Consider the following 14857-nt stretch of genomic DNA (forward strand, 5'->3'; position numbering starts at 1 on the left):
TTTACAAGCTATTTCCTTCTAGTGTGCCAAAGCACTGCCCTTGAGACAGAATTTTCAAGAGGGCTAAAATCTATGGGGAAAGTATAGAAATTTCTACTGCCAATCAGCCAGTCTTTTTGGTCATATTCTTTGTTTCCTCCTCCGGAAATACTTTTTGCCAGTTTTCCTACCGAACCCGATTTTGTCCTGTCTAACCTCCACTCCAGGACCTTCCAACACCAACACGCAGCATCATCTTAGCAAAACAGCTCCTTCCACTCGTGCCTGAATGGAAGCAGGATGGAAAAAGCACCCAGGTCTCTCCATGGGGAAGACGAGTCTCTTATGAATGCAGGCCTCACAGCTAAGACAAATGTAATCACCTCAGCTTCTCTTTAAACACTAAGTCACTCTAGCTTATTTATTCAGTATGTTTTCCTTTGCAGAGGTACCTAGCAAGACATAGAAGCACCACCTCTGACTTGGGAGTTCTGCAAGAGTAACTAGTAAAATAAGTCAGAGAAATAATTGAAAAAACACTACAGCTTTTCCTGACTGAGCTGGTTGTGAATGAATGCCTTGCAGTAAACCAACTGGTATGAAAGGGAAGGAATACTCACATTTGCACAGTGGTCAGAAAGTGTCCTGGGAAATGAGAAGAAGTAAGAACTGAAGTTATTTCTTTGCTAAGTCAAAGCAACTGTTCCAGCCACCGTTTCCAGAAACTACTAGCAATGAAATTTAAGGGAAAAAAAAAGAAAAAAGAACCTTGAACGTTCATGTCAAATGATACAACTTTAATTTCTAAAAGGTGATAAGTACTAAGAAACTGGTCTAGTTGACAGGCAATTAATCCTCCTTGCATAGTACATTTATCTCCATGGGATATCAAGATTTACACTACTTCAGGAAAACTGGCACCTAAGTGAGCAAGCAGCCTCAATCCTATACAAAAGTTACAGACAGCCTAATTGTTTCCAAGTTGTACTCTCTAATGATCCACAGAATAGTCTTTGCTTTGTCCCCATCTGTGCACCAGTACAGTATTCTCTCACTGTACTTTACAGTTGGCCTCTGTATAGAAAACATAAAAGGCTGCAACCCACACTGATATAGTAATTCACAATTAATTTGCTTAATTCTATTCAAATTTGGCCTTTTTGAGGTCAAATACCTCAAAGTATGGAGTTATGGACTTTATTTTTTCATGTAGAATGTGCATCTCACAACACTTGTGATTACTTGATAAAGACTTTGTCCAGAGGATGTTTAATCCTTCCTTTGAGAAGGAAAAAAAAAAAATGAGGCTTCGGTTTCAGAAGTGCTCTTGACACTCATCTAAAATAAACACTGAACTTACAGGAAGTCAAAAAATTTTAACTTGCTTAACCAGCTTACTAACAAGACAAGAGTAGAAACACCTTTTCATATTAAAAAAAAAGAAAAGTTACATTTTGCTGTATGTGTTAAGACATATCTACAACAAATTTTTTGTTCCTTTACAGAATGATCACTGGAGACTAGCATTGTACTTACATCATCATTAATTAATCCCTTTTTTCTAGTAACTTGTGTCCTGATTTTCAAAAGCACTCATTATCAGCATATCCTAGGTACTGACTGGTAGTAGCAGGCATTCAGAACTGTTGAAAATAGACTATTAGTACTTATACTTATGCTGCAGATGCACCATTTGAAAATATTTCTCTTGAAAACGGGCAACTTTACTTTTTAGTCAAAATCATTCTTGTAGTGTTTTAGCATGTTTGAAATAACTATTACCACTAATTACTTAACACACTGTAGTGGATTATGATCAAAATTAATACGTCAAAAAATTAAGTTTATGATAAATAAACTTTGGAAAAATTTATACAAGGCCGTAAATAAATAATTTGAACTTCAGTCTCATTAGGAAATAAAACAATACGTCACACGACAGTATCATCCTACCTAAACAATACAATCTTGCTATATTTATTGCATAATAATCTGAGAGTAACATCTTAAGTAAAATATGTAAAGAAACAAAACCATTAGATTTACTTTCTTTAATATTGAACAACCAGTTTGTCCTTTGTACATAATCCAATTTAAAGATAATATAATTAGCATTTCCAGCATTAACAGTCTGTATTTACAATGAATGAGATGGGGTAGATAATCTAAAGAGTATTCAAATCTGTATGAAACAAATCAAAATACGAAGATTTACAGTAGTAGGCTCAAAATCCAAGACTTTTCCATTGATGGAATGCAATTTAAAAGGCTTTATTGCCTTTATTATTTGTAAGGGTTCCTGAAATGGTGATTTAAACATCTGAAATCTTCAATAATGCCTTCATTATTTGTACGTGACATTAAAAATTAATTCCAATACTTCTATTTTTCACTTGCTTGTAGACCAGTCTGAAATCTGATGAAAGGATAACAAGAAGGTTTACTATATAATCCTAATTCCATATTCCTGAATACAACGGTTGTAAGTAGATGATGTCAGTCCATTCCAAGGGTTATGTACACAAAACTCAGAAAATGTTCTTCACTCTTGCATAAAATGTGTACATAGTATCAGTGAGTGGGTGACTTCAAAGTTTTTATGGTTTGCTGCTGGCATGGACCTTTGCTGATTGAAAATAAAATAGCTTTCACTCTATTGTTCTAGTAGCAGTTTTAGAAGTTAATCATCAATCCCCGGTGTTTCACCCTGCTGTATTCTGGAGGCTATTCTAATGGCTTCTTCCAGAGACTGTTGTTCTCCAAGCTGAAACAAATGCATTTAAACATAGGTAAATCCAAAGTTTTATACATGGATGACAAATGCATTAAAAAAAAAAAGATATGAAAGCAAAGATCTAGATATCAAACAATATTTTAGCCCAAATAAGCATGATCAGCATTGTCACACCTCTCCAGGGTAATATATATCAGCAGCTATCTAATCAGCATGACAATTAAGATAGCTGCTGATAGGAGATTAAACTAAGTTTCTAAGTATCTACCGAATACATTTGCTTCAAAGAACTGCTCCAAGGTAAACACACTACAGGACACACAAAGTAGGTGATATTTCAACTTGGCAGACATTACAAAACTAAAACAAGGCTTTCTGAAGTCATGGTGGCTGCTGGATTACATTTTAACACTGGTAAAGCAAATAAACATCTTCACTTTTCGTAACTCTGTAACAGAAAGTCAGCTCTTTGGAAGACCATATAACAGTAATTTATAGAAAAAGTGTGTCTTTACTGTAGAATCTTGAGTATATAAAAAACCTGTTGTGATGACACTGATTCCACAGTAGTTTAGAGAGGAAATTATCTTGTTGTTGCAACTACAAAGTCATCAATGTATCTGTTACTACCAGAAGCAACATAACCTGAATAAAGACAACTGGAGACAAGATTTGGGGAAAGAATCCATGGAATTTTATAATATAGATGCTATGCATGTACAACCATGATTGGTACAATGAAGGCAAATCTCAACCTCACAAAAAACCATACAGCTGGCCATTACCTGTTGGCCTGGGAGAAACACATATGAGAGTGTGAAAGATAAAACCAGATTATTTTACCTAATGGGAGAGTTGTAAGTATCCCTTGTTATTTTTACAGTCATTGCATATCACATTCTGGAGCCACTCAAATCAAGAAGACCTCTCTTATCACCTGGTTAGGACTTTAACCTGACCATCAGGCTACGGGCTTTACCAGTATTTAGAAACAAAACAGGTTAATTTATTAGAACCAAAGTACAAAAGAAAAACCTATCAAAACCTCAGGAATAATCAGTAATATTTTAATCTTGAATTCTCTCTCTCTTCTATTTGTATTATATATTTTAAGTTTAATAAATGTAAAGATACTTCACCAAATGCTCCACTGTTGGTAAAAAAAGAAGGGCATGAGCAAAGAGTGCCTATATTTTCCTTTAATTCAAAGGACACACTGCTGAGGGTGCAACTTTGCTTTCCTGCAAACAATTGCCTTCTGATATGGTTTCTCTTACAAGCAGTTTTGGTTACTGCCAACTTAGCTCAAAAGAGAGGAGTTCAGAATTCAGTGCTTCTTGATTTTCATTGCTCTTCAACCAGCTATTTTCCATTTAACAAAGGAGGAAATAACAATCTCTCCTTTCTGCTTGAAGATATTAACACTTTTCCTTTCAATTTGAGCTCTTAAGAGCTCTTTCATACCTAGAAACTACTTCTTCATTACAGTGTTTGAACAATGTGAGGAATTATTTACAGAGACTGCTGCTTGTACTGTGCTGGTTTGGCACATACACAGAAGGTCCCTATTTCCAGAGATTTCTGATTGTTAATCTTCCTATATAACTGTTTGCACCTTTTCACTGTTAGCATTTCAAGGTTCAAATAACATAAATTCACTAATTTTATAAGTTCATAGCAATTTACCCTTGAGAGTTTGGTTTTATACGTGTCAGCTCTATATGTAAAGCTGAAGGATGAATGAAAGCACATTTCCACTGAAAACCTGTGACTCCATGAACAATTCAGTTGACCTGAAGTTTGACTCATCCCTAACCTCCCCCTTTTTTGGAAATGCTAAAAGTAGATTTGGAAAATCAGGTGCTGCTTATTCCTCTTCCTAACCCTATATATTATTTAAAACATGAGACCATATGGTTATGGCCAATTTTTCTGCTGGGATGCCAAGCTTATTTGAATCATTTTGTTACATGACTAGTAACTTCTAACTCTAGCAGAAGCACTCCAAAAAACATTTATCCCCATCTTACCTGTACTGCAATTTGTGTCCCATTGGATGTAGCCAACAATGTAACAGGTCTGCTTTCTGTAGTCACTAAATGGTGCCCGTGTTGCTGATGTCCCATTTCTGAGGAGGCACTGTGAAATGCTGCTAAGTCTTGAGCCACAATGGCAACCTTCAAGACCAAAAGAAGAAAATCAGCTGGGTGACAGATCTGGTACTGTACTGACCTCATACAACCACTGTCTTCAGAGTTAAATTCAAACCTGTGACTGTTCAACTTTTCCTATCTGCTAAATAAGTTACATTCCCATAATATTAAGCAATAAAATTATACAGTTCATAGTGTATTCTATTCTTAGCTCTGCCACTCACCTAAATGAATTATCAGACTGGTACCTCGGAGTTTTGTCCTGGCAGAATACATGAACATTCTGCCATATGTTGATGTGCAGCACTGGAGTAGAACACATCAGACACTTAGGAGGTGAATGCTACGGCCAGGTGCTGAAAACTGCTTTACTAAGATAAATCTACGTGAACACCAGAACTGTGATGGCTTAGATGCCCATTTTATATCAGTTCATAAAGGAAGATTACACATGCAGGATGATCTCTTACCTGCTGTCCTTCGGTGCCCTCTGCAGTAACCATCGCCACGGAATGTGTTCCTGCAGAAGAGATGACGGCGTCGTGGGCAGGGACGGTGATGGTGGTGCCATCTTGTGTCACCATAGTGATAGTATTGCCGATGGCCTGCATGTCTGCCTGGGATATGTTCACCTGAAACACAAAATAATTCAGGAAGTAAAAATAAAAGGTTTGGTTGCTGCTCAAGTCATACTTGTGTCTTAAGGTTTTGGCAATATAACAAATGTTTCTAAGTGAGGTTGAAACAAAAAAATGATATTCCTTAACAACATTTATCAAAAATCCCTGCTAGTTGGTTCAGCAGGAATACTTCTGCTAGTTCGGTTTCTTTATTTGAAACGGTGTATAGTAACCCAGAAGAAAAAGGTAACTTGCTCACAATAGCATGGAAAAACATTTTAAGCCATGATCTCAAGTAAACTGGCCAAAAGATCTAGTAGGCGTTATTCCACTTCCTGACCAGTGTGCTCATTCATTCCTCCGGAATCACCATCACTCTTTGGCCAAGTCCCCATCTGTGACAAAGAGCCCTTGTTTTTGTCTTCATTGGGATTTAACAGTTCATGACCTTTCAGACACACTTATCTGTTTACAGAAATAAAAATCTGACTCCCAGTAATAAAAAAAGAGGTTGCATACTTAAACCCAGAGTCTACAACTCCATGTTAATCACATCATATCCCAAATAACAGCATGATAGATTATCTATGCATGTGTCTTACACAGTGGACAATGGGATTTAAGGTAGTACCACCTGACATACTTTGACCTTAATGGAAATACTAAAGAGGCCTATGAAGGCTTAGAATTTAAACCAAAAATAAATCCATAAAAATTAATGATCTAAATTACTGATGTCTCCGGTATAAATGCATTAGGGCATCAGATACATGATTTGATGTCTGTTTTACAAGGCAATAAATCCCAGAACTGAAGTCAAGCTGAAGGATAATTTAAATAAATGTAGGAACTCTATGTCAAGGCTTCTGCAGACCAACGTTCATTTTAGAGGGTAAAAATGCCAGCTACTTAGTACTGCTGCAATGTCCAGAGCTGGCAATGTAACAGCCCCCTTGAATATTTCATTTTCAGTTTGAATTCAGAATATATCTTTCATATGCTACTGGTATTTCAGCTGCCCTACCATCTGAGATAAAAACTTTTCCTCACAAGCCTTCAGTATACTGTTATAGTGAATCAAGACAGTTGTGCTGAAGTCCCTTCCCAACGAAATTTCATATGAAATCCTTAAAAATAGATATTCATAGGAATCCTTACAAAAATACAGTCATAGGAATTTTCAAGTGGAGGAGGTAACAAAGCATTCCTTATCCTTTGGCTTTTGTTAGGAATGGCAAGAACTGCACACTACCAAACTGCTTTTAAAGCAGGCACCTGGACTGGAAAGACTTCCCACTCCTTCAGCCCCCCAAAGAAGCTTCTTTCCTTAAGAAACCCATGTACATATTTATCAAGAATCTGCAAACACATGCCTCAGTTCTCAGTTTATTTTTGTAAGTCTCACACACTGTGGTTACTTACGTGTTGGGTTCCATCCTGGGATATTAGTGCCACTTGTTGACCTAATCCTGACTGAGTAACTGTAGCAACCTGTGCAGAAATTACATCTTCTCCCTCTACCCCTGTCACATAGGTTATCTGGGAGCCTTTGAGAACATCTTCACCTTGACCTATTTGAGACAAAGAAGGGAAGAGGATAGTTTACATACTCTAAATGCTGCCAGGAAAGCAAATAACAAGAATTAAGTCCCAGCCTGGTTTGAAGTTTTTAAACACTCCAATGGAAAAATGTAGTAGAAAGATGAGAAAAATAAAAGAGACCAAAAACGAGCCAGAAAGTCTGTTATTTTGGGAACACGGGATGTAATGGATGTAATCTTCTAGCAATGAATTTTTACACACATAAATACTACATATGAAGAAACTATACATTTACCTTATAAGCAAATATTAAAATGGTGGCAAACATTCCTAATTTAATTATCATTAAATGTTAACTTCTCCACACAAGGGACTTCATGCAAACACAACTGGAAGCTTTTTAAAAAAAGTTATTAATTAACGAACATACAGAAAAACACAGAGATACCTTTGTGTGGAGACTTAAGTAAGTTCATTATCTTAAGAAATGTTTAACCTCAGCAAATGAATCTTATCATTCCTTTAAGAGAAGGAATTAGGCTATAGCAAATCTTCTTGAGGCATTCAGTGCAGTTTCCCATGAACATGTAGCAAACCAACTTTTCTAACCAAAGCAACATTTCCGATATTCTGTCTGATCTAAATATCACCATTGGACAAGTGGTATTTGTCCTGTCACAGCATCTTCTTTGGTCTCATCTTTTATAGTCATAGGATTCAATACTCGCGATACCATAAAAAACATACTCTGAGGGGTGCTGCAGCACAGAAGCTTATTTTCATCTCTGCCTCCTAGGACACCTCACAGAACTGCTATAACCAACAGCAGAACCAACACAATATCAGCCTGCTGCAAAAACAATGGTTTTTTTCATCAACTCCTGCACAAAAGACTGTCACCAACCATGGCATTATATATACTCTCAGAAAAATCCAGTAGGTTGCAATCAAAGTAGTTGAGATTCTCTCAGTCCCTTCCCCACATTCATGTTTATTGCAGGTTTGCTGAGACTGCGACTCAAATTTCTCTCTTATCCCCAGGACTGCTATAAATGAGTTTAGTATCTGATCAATTACTCTCTCAATTTCTGTTTACAAGTTGCCTACCACACTGAAGTCTTACAGAGAAATTAAGATGTCTTTATTAAGTACTTCCAATTTTTATCTATGCTTTAATTTCCTTGGTTATTGAAAACCCCAGAAAAATACTATCCAGCCCATTTTTTTTACAACAAGAGAACTGAAGACTGAAATTCTAACCTGGAGGTGGCTCAAAGAAAGCCTCTTGTTCTTCCTCAATGGGCTCAGTGTCGTTGTGCGCTGTCCGCTTGTGCATAGCAAGAGTAGAAATCTGCTTGTAGGTTTTCCCGCAGTGATTACAGTTGTAGGGTTTGGAATGAGTGTGTACAACATGATGTTTGTATAAACTGGAATACTCTGTAAAACGTTTATCACAACCAGGAACTGTGCAAACGTAGGGCTTCTCCCCTATATGGGAAAACAAGAGGGACAAAGAGAATTTTATCCAGGATGCACAGAAAAAATTTGCCAGCAAATGATATGCACCTTCATTACCAACCATACTTTCATTTCAAAGGCAACAGTGAAGCTCATCCTCACAAAGTTTATCAATGCAATCTCTTACTGCCTTTTTTTAAAAACTACTGCCAGTACAAGTTGGGCCCATTTTTTTCCCCCTTTCATCCCATCTAAAACATCCTTCTGATGAAGACAGAATGATACAGGCTGAAAGCTGCCATGTCAGTTTGCCATTCTATTGAGAACTTTTTTCTTTTGTAACTGGAAACCCCATACTTTTCCTCAATGATCAGGTATGTCCATTCACTAGTAGTATCACCTACTTTTGAGTCTGTGAAGCTCTGAAGAAATCTACAGGAAGCATATGTTTAAACAATTATGGTTTCATATAGAAACAACTTTTACTTAAAAATCAATGAAACAAATGTCTAAATGACATTGTAAAGTAAAAATATAAATTGAGATACAGAACACAGATCTAGGAAGCCCGTCTGTGTTTTATAAAATACATAATGCTACCAAGATGATATGGCTATCACAGGCTTTTACATTTTAAAATCTTCAAATTTGTGGTGATTTTTTTCTGCCAACTAAACCTGAAAATCAAAGTTGGGTAAGTATTTTCACCTCCAGTCTATAAAAAGGAAGTTTTGACCACAGTTTCAGCAGCAAGGAAAACACAGCTGGGATGAAAGAGTGACTCATAACAGTGAGCCAAAGTTAAAGCTCAGACTTGTCCTTTACTGTTATTTATTTACAAAACAGCTCACAAGTGAGGCAAGCCCCAGAACCACATTAAAGTTTTAGCCCAATGTCCACTGAAGACAAGGTTTTACATGTTTTAAAAAACATTGTATCCAATCCAAAATTATTCTGCCTTGACAGCAAGGTGGGAAACCAAACTGCTGAGGGGAGAGGAGACCCAAAGAGAAGCACCAAGCCAGGTCATGTGAACAGGACTATACCCAATTACAACACACCAAAACATTGTTCACAAGGAGAATGACAGCCTCTCCCAAGCAGATTCCACTTCAAAATACAAAGCATCGCTCATATACCTGTGTGTATTCTCACATGATTCTTATAATTAGTTGCACTGGCAAAAGCTCTCCCACATCCCGGCTCTGTACAATAATAAGGCCTTTCGCCTGTGTGTGTCCTGATGTGAACCTTTCTAATATTAGACGTTGTGAATGACCTGCCACATCCTTCAAAGGGACACTTAAAGGGCCTTTCACCTGAAAAAAAAAAAGACAAGAAAAGGTACATATGCAAAAGTTATAAAAGAACAAAAACACTCAGTTACACTTAGACTGAATGTAGGAATCCAAAGCTACCAATTCTATCGTTGAGATCCTCAGTCAGAAATACCATGAACACACCACTGTGAAGTATTCTAGTTTAGCAAAAACTTGCAAAATTTGGGAAAATTATACAGTCTGTAAGCTAAATTATGAAGCATTTAGATTACTACTTTATAATGTATAAAACAGACTCAGTTGATTTGATGAGCTTCCACATCATCTGTATTCTAACAAGTACTTAATACCCTCCCCAATTCAGACCTATATTATCCAAAACAAGTGTATCATACCATTTGCACATTTGTCAATTGTTAATTCATGAAATGAAAAAAACCCTTCATGGTTTAATATATAACCAAGATACAAATGGGTAAGTAAAACTCAATCAAACTTTAACTGAGAAGAACAAACTTTATAAAGAGAGACAGCCATGAAACTCAAGTTTCAAACCCCAAAACCAAAGCAATCACAAATACTTTTAAAGTAAGTCTAATAATGTAATGTAAATTTAAGCACAACAACTTACGACCCTGCACCAGAACATTTCACTGTGAACACCAGACAAGGCCAGCCACTAATACCACAATACTCCTGATCTTTTAGGTCTATCAAAGCACACAGAGAGGGAGAGTGAAGGGGGTTAAGTTTGGAGAAGTTCGAGCCACCTGACAGGCTGTCGTGCACCTCAGCACTTCTAATGCTAAGTATATTCCACCCACTATACTGCTTACCGAAGAGAAGAATCCAAGAGCAAGGGAGGGCAGAATACCACTGCAGATACAACAATAGGTACTTAGAGACAGAAATAAAAAAACAAGTCCTTATAGAGACACTAATACCACCAAACTCCAAAGCAGTTAACTCCTTGGCAAAGGAGACTCCTATTCACTCCTTCGGGCAGTTGTTTCAGGAAGGTTTTTCAAGCCTTTGCCAAGGCAGAGCATGTGTATTACGCACACACGCCTCTGTGTTGTGTTACCATGGCTCCCCTAAGCCTTGCTTCTGCCAGGACCTCAAACACGCCTGAAAGGAGAGAGGTGCAGAGCCAACCCCGCCCAACAACAGACCCTAAGCTAGAAACGAAAACAAAGTGCTCTTAAAGAATGCCCGCAGGAATGTCACCCGACCGGTCAGAGAAGGCAGCCTTTTCAGTTTCTAATGTCCTAGTTAGCAAAGCGACCTGTTTCCAGGTGACCGAAAACTGCAGCACTAGAAATGCAAAGCAAGTCCGAAGCCTTCAAGCTCTACCCCACCGCAGCATGAGGTACCATCCACACCAGCTTCTCTGATCCCCGAGTTGTGTGCCTGGGGAAGTCACCGAGGAACCCGAGGCAAGCATTTGATGGCACAGAAAGTGAGACTGGACTGCTACCCAAAGAGAGGGAAAAAATCACTTTCGGTTAAAACAGGCAGATAATTAAGAAAGCACTAACACCGATCTGCCTGATAAAGGAAGGAAAAGGCTTCAGAGCCATGGAAGAGAGTGGGAGAGCCCAGACCTGTCGCCATCGGGTGCACTGCTGCAGCTTGCATAGGGCATGAGCACACACTGCTCCATCCATCTGAACAAAGGACTTGGTGCAAAATCTTGTCATTCTTTAGCTTCCCGAAACTACTCAGAAATCTAAAAAAGATATTCCTGGACTCTGGTCCCTGGACTGGTGGGAGATAATGATTCTATTATTCATATTGTTCAAGTGGGTAGGTTACATAAGGCTGGCTCAAGTGTTGCCTCAACTACTAATTAAAGAGATTCAATTACCACACAACTTCTGTGGACATAAAGAAGTAAAAAAAAAAAAAAAGTCTACAGCTAATCAAGTTGTCCATACTCCAGAAACCTTTCAGTCCACAGTCTGTACTTGATGTAGTACACAAGATCCACAGTTCTCTTCTGGAACTGAGATATTCATCCTGATGACCAATTTAACATCACGACAGCACTAATCTCAACAGACTGTCTTTGAATACAGAAGCCCGAGAAAGCACAAGAAATATCTTAATGTAATATTTAGGTTTTACAATTTTTATTGCCTTCATTTATATCCCACCTCCCCATATTGATCTTTTTAATCTGAGAAAAAAACCCAAACTATTTCTTTTGTCTTTTCTTCTTTACTCATTAAGATTCAGAATGTTCAGTGGAAAAACTTGTCAGTGTTCTAGCAGAGATAAATATACTTAATGATATAGGCTAGCAAGTGATCGATTGTTCTTCCTGGATTTAAGGGTTGTTTTGTTTTTATTTTTTAAGATCTCAGGAGCAAAGGAGACATTGTGCAAGCTTTTTTACATGAGTGCACCCACAGAGTTTTGCAGAGTTGTAGTGTATGCTGTCTATATTTATGTTTTGCCTTTCAAATGAATCTTTTTGGAAAAAATATAAGATTTTTTTTTTAAATGCATTTGGAAGCTTTATTAACAGTTGGTTTTCTATGATGTTTTTGTTCATTTTTCTGCTGCATAAAGAGAAGGGAAATCAGGATAACAAGCTCAGAAGTATCAACCTTCATGAAGCTGGCATGCAAGTTGTATTAAAGCACCAAACCTGAGGAACACTGATGGCATTTCAAAAAGGTGAGACATATTATTGAGGAAAGTTCCTTGTTCTGTTACAGCTGCAGATGAAACTGTAAAGGCAACAAGTGACTCAGTGACAATTTAAATGAGGCACTGCTAAAGTTAGTGCATTTACAATAGCAGTGTGGATGCTTGGGCACTTTTTCCAAGAAAAGCATGCTGGATTTCCAGTAAATGCTTACCATGCTGAAATGCTGTTGAGCTCACTGGGCTTCAGAAAGAGAATACACACAGGCTGATTTTGTAAGTATAAAGTCACAAAATGAAGAAACAGAAAAAAAAAACCCCTTACCTCAGTGAATTAACAGAAAAGTACTGAGTGATAATGTACCTGTGTGGGTTCGAATATGTTTCTGCAGGTCTCCTGAAGTCTTGAATGATTTAGTGCAATTTTCTTCTGTGCACCGATAAGGCTTTTCACCCGTGTGTGTTCGAACGTGACTTTTTAACCCATACCCTGAAGATCAGAAAGGATGTTACAGTAGTGAAAACACAAAACTAGGATACTCATAAACCATCACCATCAAAACCTGCGCTTGCCATTCCAATCAGGAAACTGGATGATGAGTAAAATTTGCTCTTTCATTCTTCACAAGCTCTTCATTCTACCATACAGAGCAGCGGAACTCTAGATAACAGTTTAGAAATTCTTTCATCCTTCATTTGTGAAGAAAATACACTTCCATAATGCTTCTCCTTCCCTTCAGAAGGATAAACTGTAATCATTATAATGTGGACAAATGTTTATTCTGCCTTCTGAAGAAGCTGTGTGCTCTGCATTCCATCTAGTTTTTACCTCTTCCCACTACTGCCACCAAAATGACATTTGCTCACAGAAAAAGCAGTTCCACTAATGAAGTTAGCATTAAAAGCACATATATAGGTGCTAACTGATAGCAGTCACAGACACTCATTCTCTTTAAGATAACTTTTAGGAACTTATCATCATCAAAAACTCTACCAGTTGAAAGTGAACTTTGGATCAGGCCCTCTGTAAATTATTTTGCAATGAGCATTTTACCAAGATATTCCTTTCAGCACTTCCCTGAAAATATGACTAAAGAAGCCTGAAACAGCCATTTTAGAAAACAAACCTGAATTTTACTTGTGCCCACAAGTGATGTGTATATTTCTACAAAATAAAGAAAGTCTGTAAGAAAATGGCATTTGCTTTAATTTCACAATGTGTTCTCCCCAAAACAACTGAAATTCCTATTCTTGATGTTCTTAAAAACACAAAGCATGTGTACCAAGCTGAGCATTAATTCACTCTTTACATCTAAAATGAACTCAATTTCATGATCCAACCCAGGAGAGTGCTTCATATTTAAACCAAGAGCATTCAGTAATTCAAGTGAACTTTGTCAAAGGCAAAGATTGCTGAACTACAGAGGAACAACAGCTCTGACCAAAAATATGGTAGTTGTAGAAAACAGCTGTTTATAGCCATACAGTCTGTTGCAAAAGAAGAGAACATTTCATTGTGGAGTTTTGAAATCCCTTTACAAACACTGTGCAGTTCTGTAAGTGTGGTTGCTTCCCTTCTGACCTTTCTCACCAGCATTTATGTATTAGATCACATGAATTTATTTTAAAAAAACTTATTAAAAAAAAAGCCTAACCTTTCTAAGCAACATACTAATTTACATTCAAAGAAAAAGAATTTGAAACAAGACTTGCTCTTCCACTTTCTTCCTTGTTTTATTCTTCATAATTGCATTTTGCATGATCAAATTCAATCTCAGGAAGAGCATTATTTAAGAGCAGTCTGTATGAAATGTAGAGTTCACTTCATGAGATGTCGTTCTGATACGAATTCAGTAAAGAACACTTAAATCAGCATCTTCCATGGAAGTTCCTTTCAAATTTACATCAGAAGATCATCAATCTACCTCTAGCCAACAGCTTTCTATTATCACCCCATTTAACTTTTGCTATTAGTTGAACGTTAAGAAAGGTCTATTTTTCAACATTAAAATTTGACTGTAGTGTAACAGGTGAAGAGTAAGGGAAGTGTTGAGTGTTTCATCTCATTCCTCCTTCAGTAACTAAGAGTTAAATCCTCTGTCATTTCTATGTGCTACACTAGCTGAAAGATTACTTTTTTTTGCAGTTCTGCCAACCAACTTAGCAGTTTAAAAAAGACAATACTAAAACCTTAGTTTATTCAGAGACAAACAATAACAAGCAGGAGGAGCTAGTCTACAAAAGATCACCTGTTGCAAAGGCTTTGCCACATCCAGGATGTTCACACTGATACGGTCTGTCTCCTGTGTGTGACCTTTCATGCACCTGTTGACATCCAAGACAGAGACTTAATGAAACATAGCTGGTTACTTCAGCACAGAAACAGTTCATTCTCAAAGTCAACATGTTTTATTTCTCTTCCTAAGATTCACATTCAAG

The 14857-nt window shown here is 37.3% G+C and overlaps 1 protein-coding gene across 5 annotated transcripts in view; it reads right to left on the minus strand.

Annotated features, from left to right (window-relative positions):
* Positions 1–755: 755 nt before the first annotated feature.
* ZNF143 (zinc finger protein 143) overlaps positions 756–14857 on the minus strand; it is a 39024-nt gene continuing 24922 nt past the window's right edge. For all 5 annotated transcript variants that reach the window (XM_064657352.1, XM_064657349.1, XM_064657351.1 and 2 more), the window contains 8 exons: positions 14668–14743; positions 12783–12908; positions 9626–9805; positions 8289–8516; positions 6909–7057; positions 5337–5498; positions 4744–4890; positions 756–2743 (listed from right to left, as the gene is read on the minus strand). In XM_064657352.1, coding sequence (XP_064513422.1) covers positions 2660–2743; positions 4744–4890; positions 5337–5498; positions 6909–7057; positions 8289–8516; positions 9626–9805; positions 12783–12908; positions 14668–14743 — 1152 coding nt within the window. In that variant the 3' untranslated portion in view covers positions 756–2659. The remainder of the gene's footprint in view (positions 2744–4743; positions 4891–5336; positions 5499–6908; positions 7058–8288; positions 8517–9625; positions 9806–12782; positions 12909–14667; positions 14744–14857) is intronic.

Source organism: Pseudopipra pipra, chromosome 6, assembly GCF_036250125.1.
Source record: "Pseudopipra pipra isolate bDixPip1 chromosome 6, bDixPip1.hap1, whole genome shotgun sequence".
NCBI lineage: Eukaryota > Metazoa > Chordata > Aves > Passeriformes > Pipridae > Pseudopipra > Pseudopipra pipra.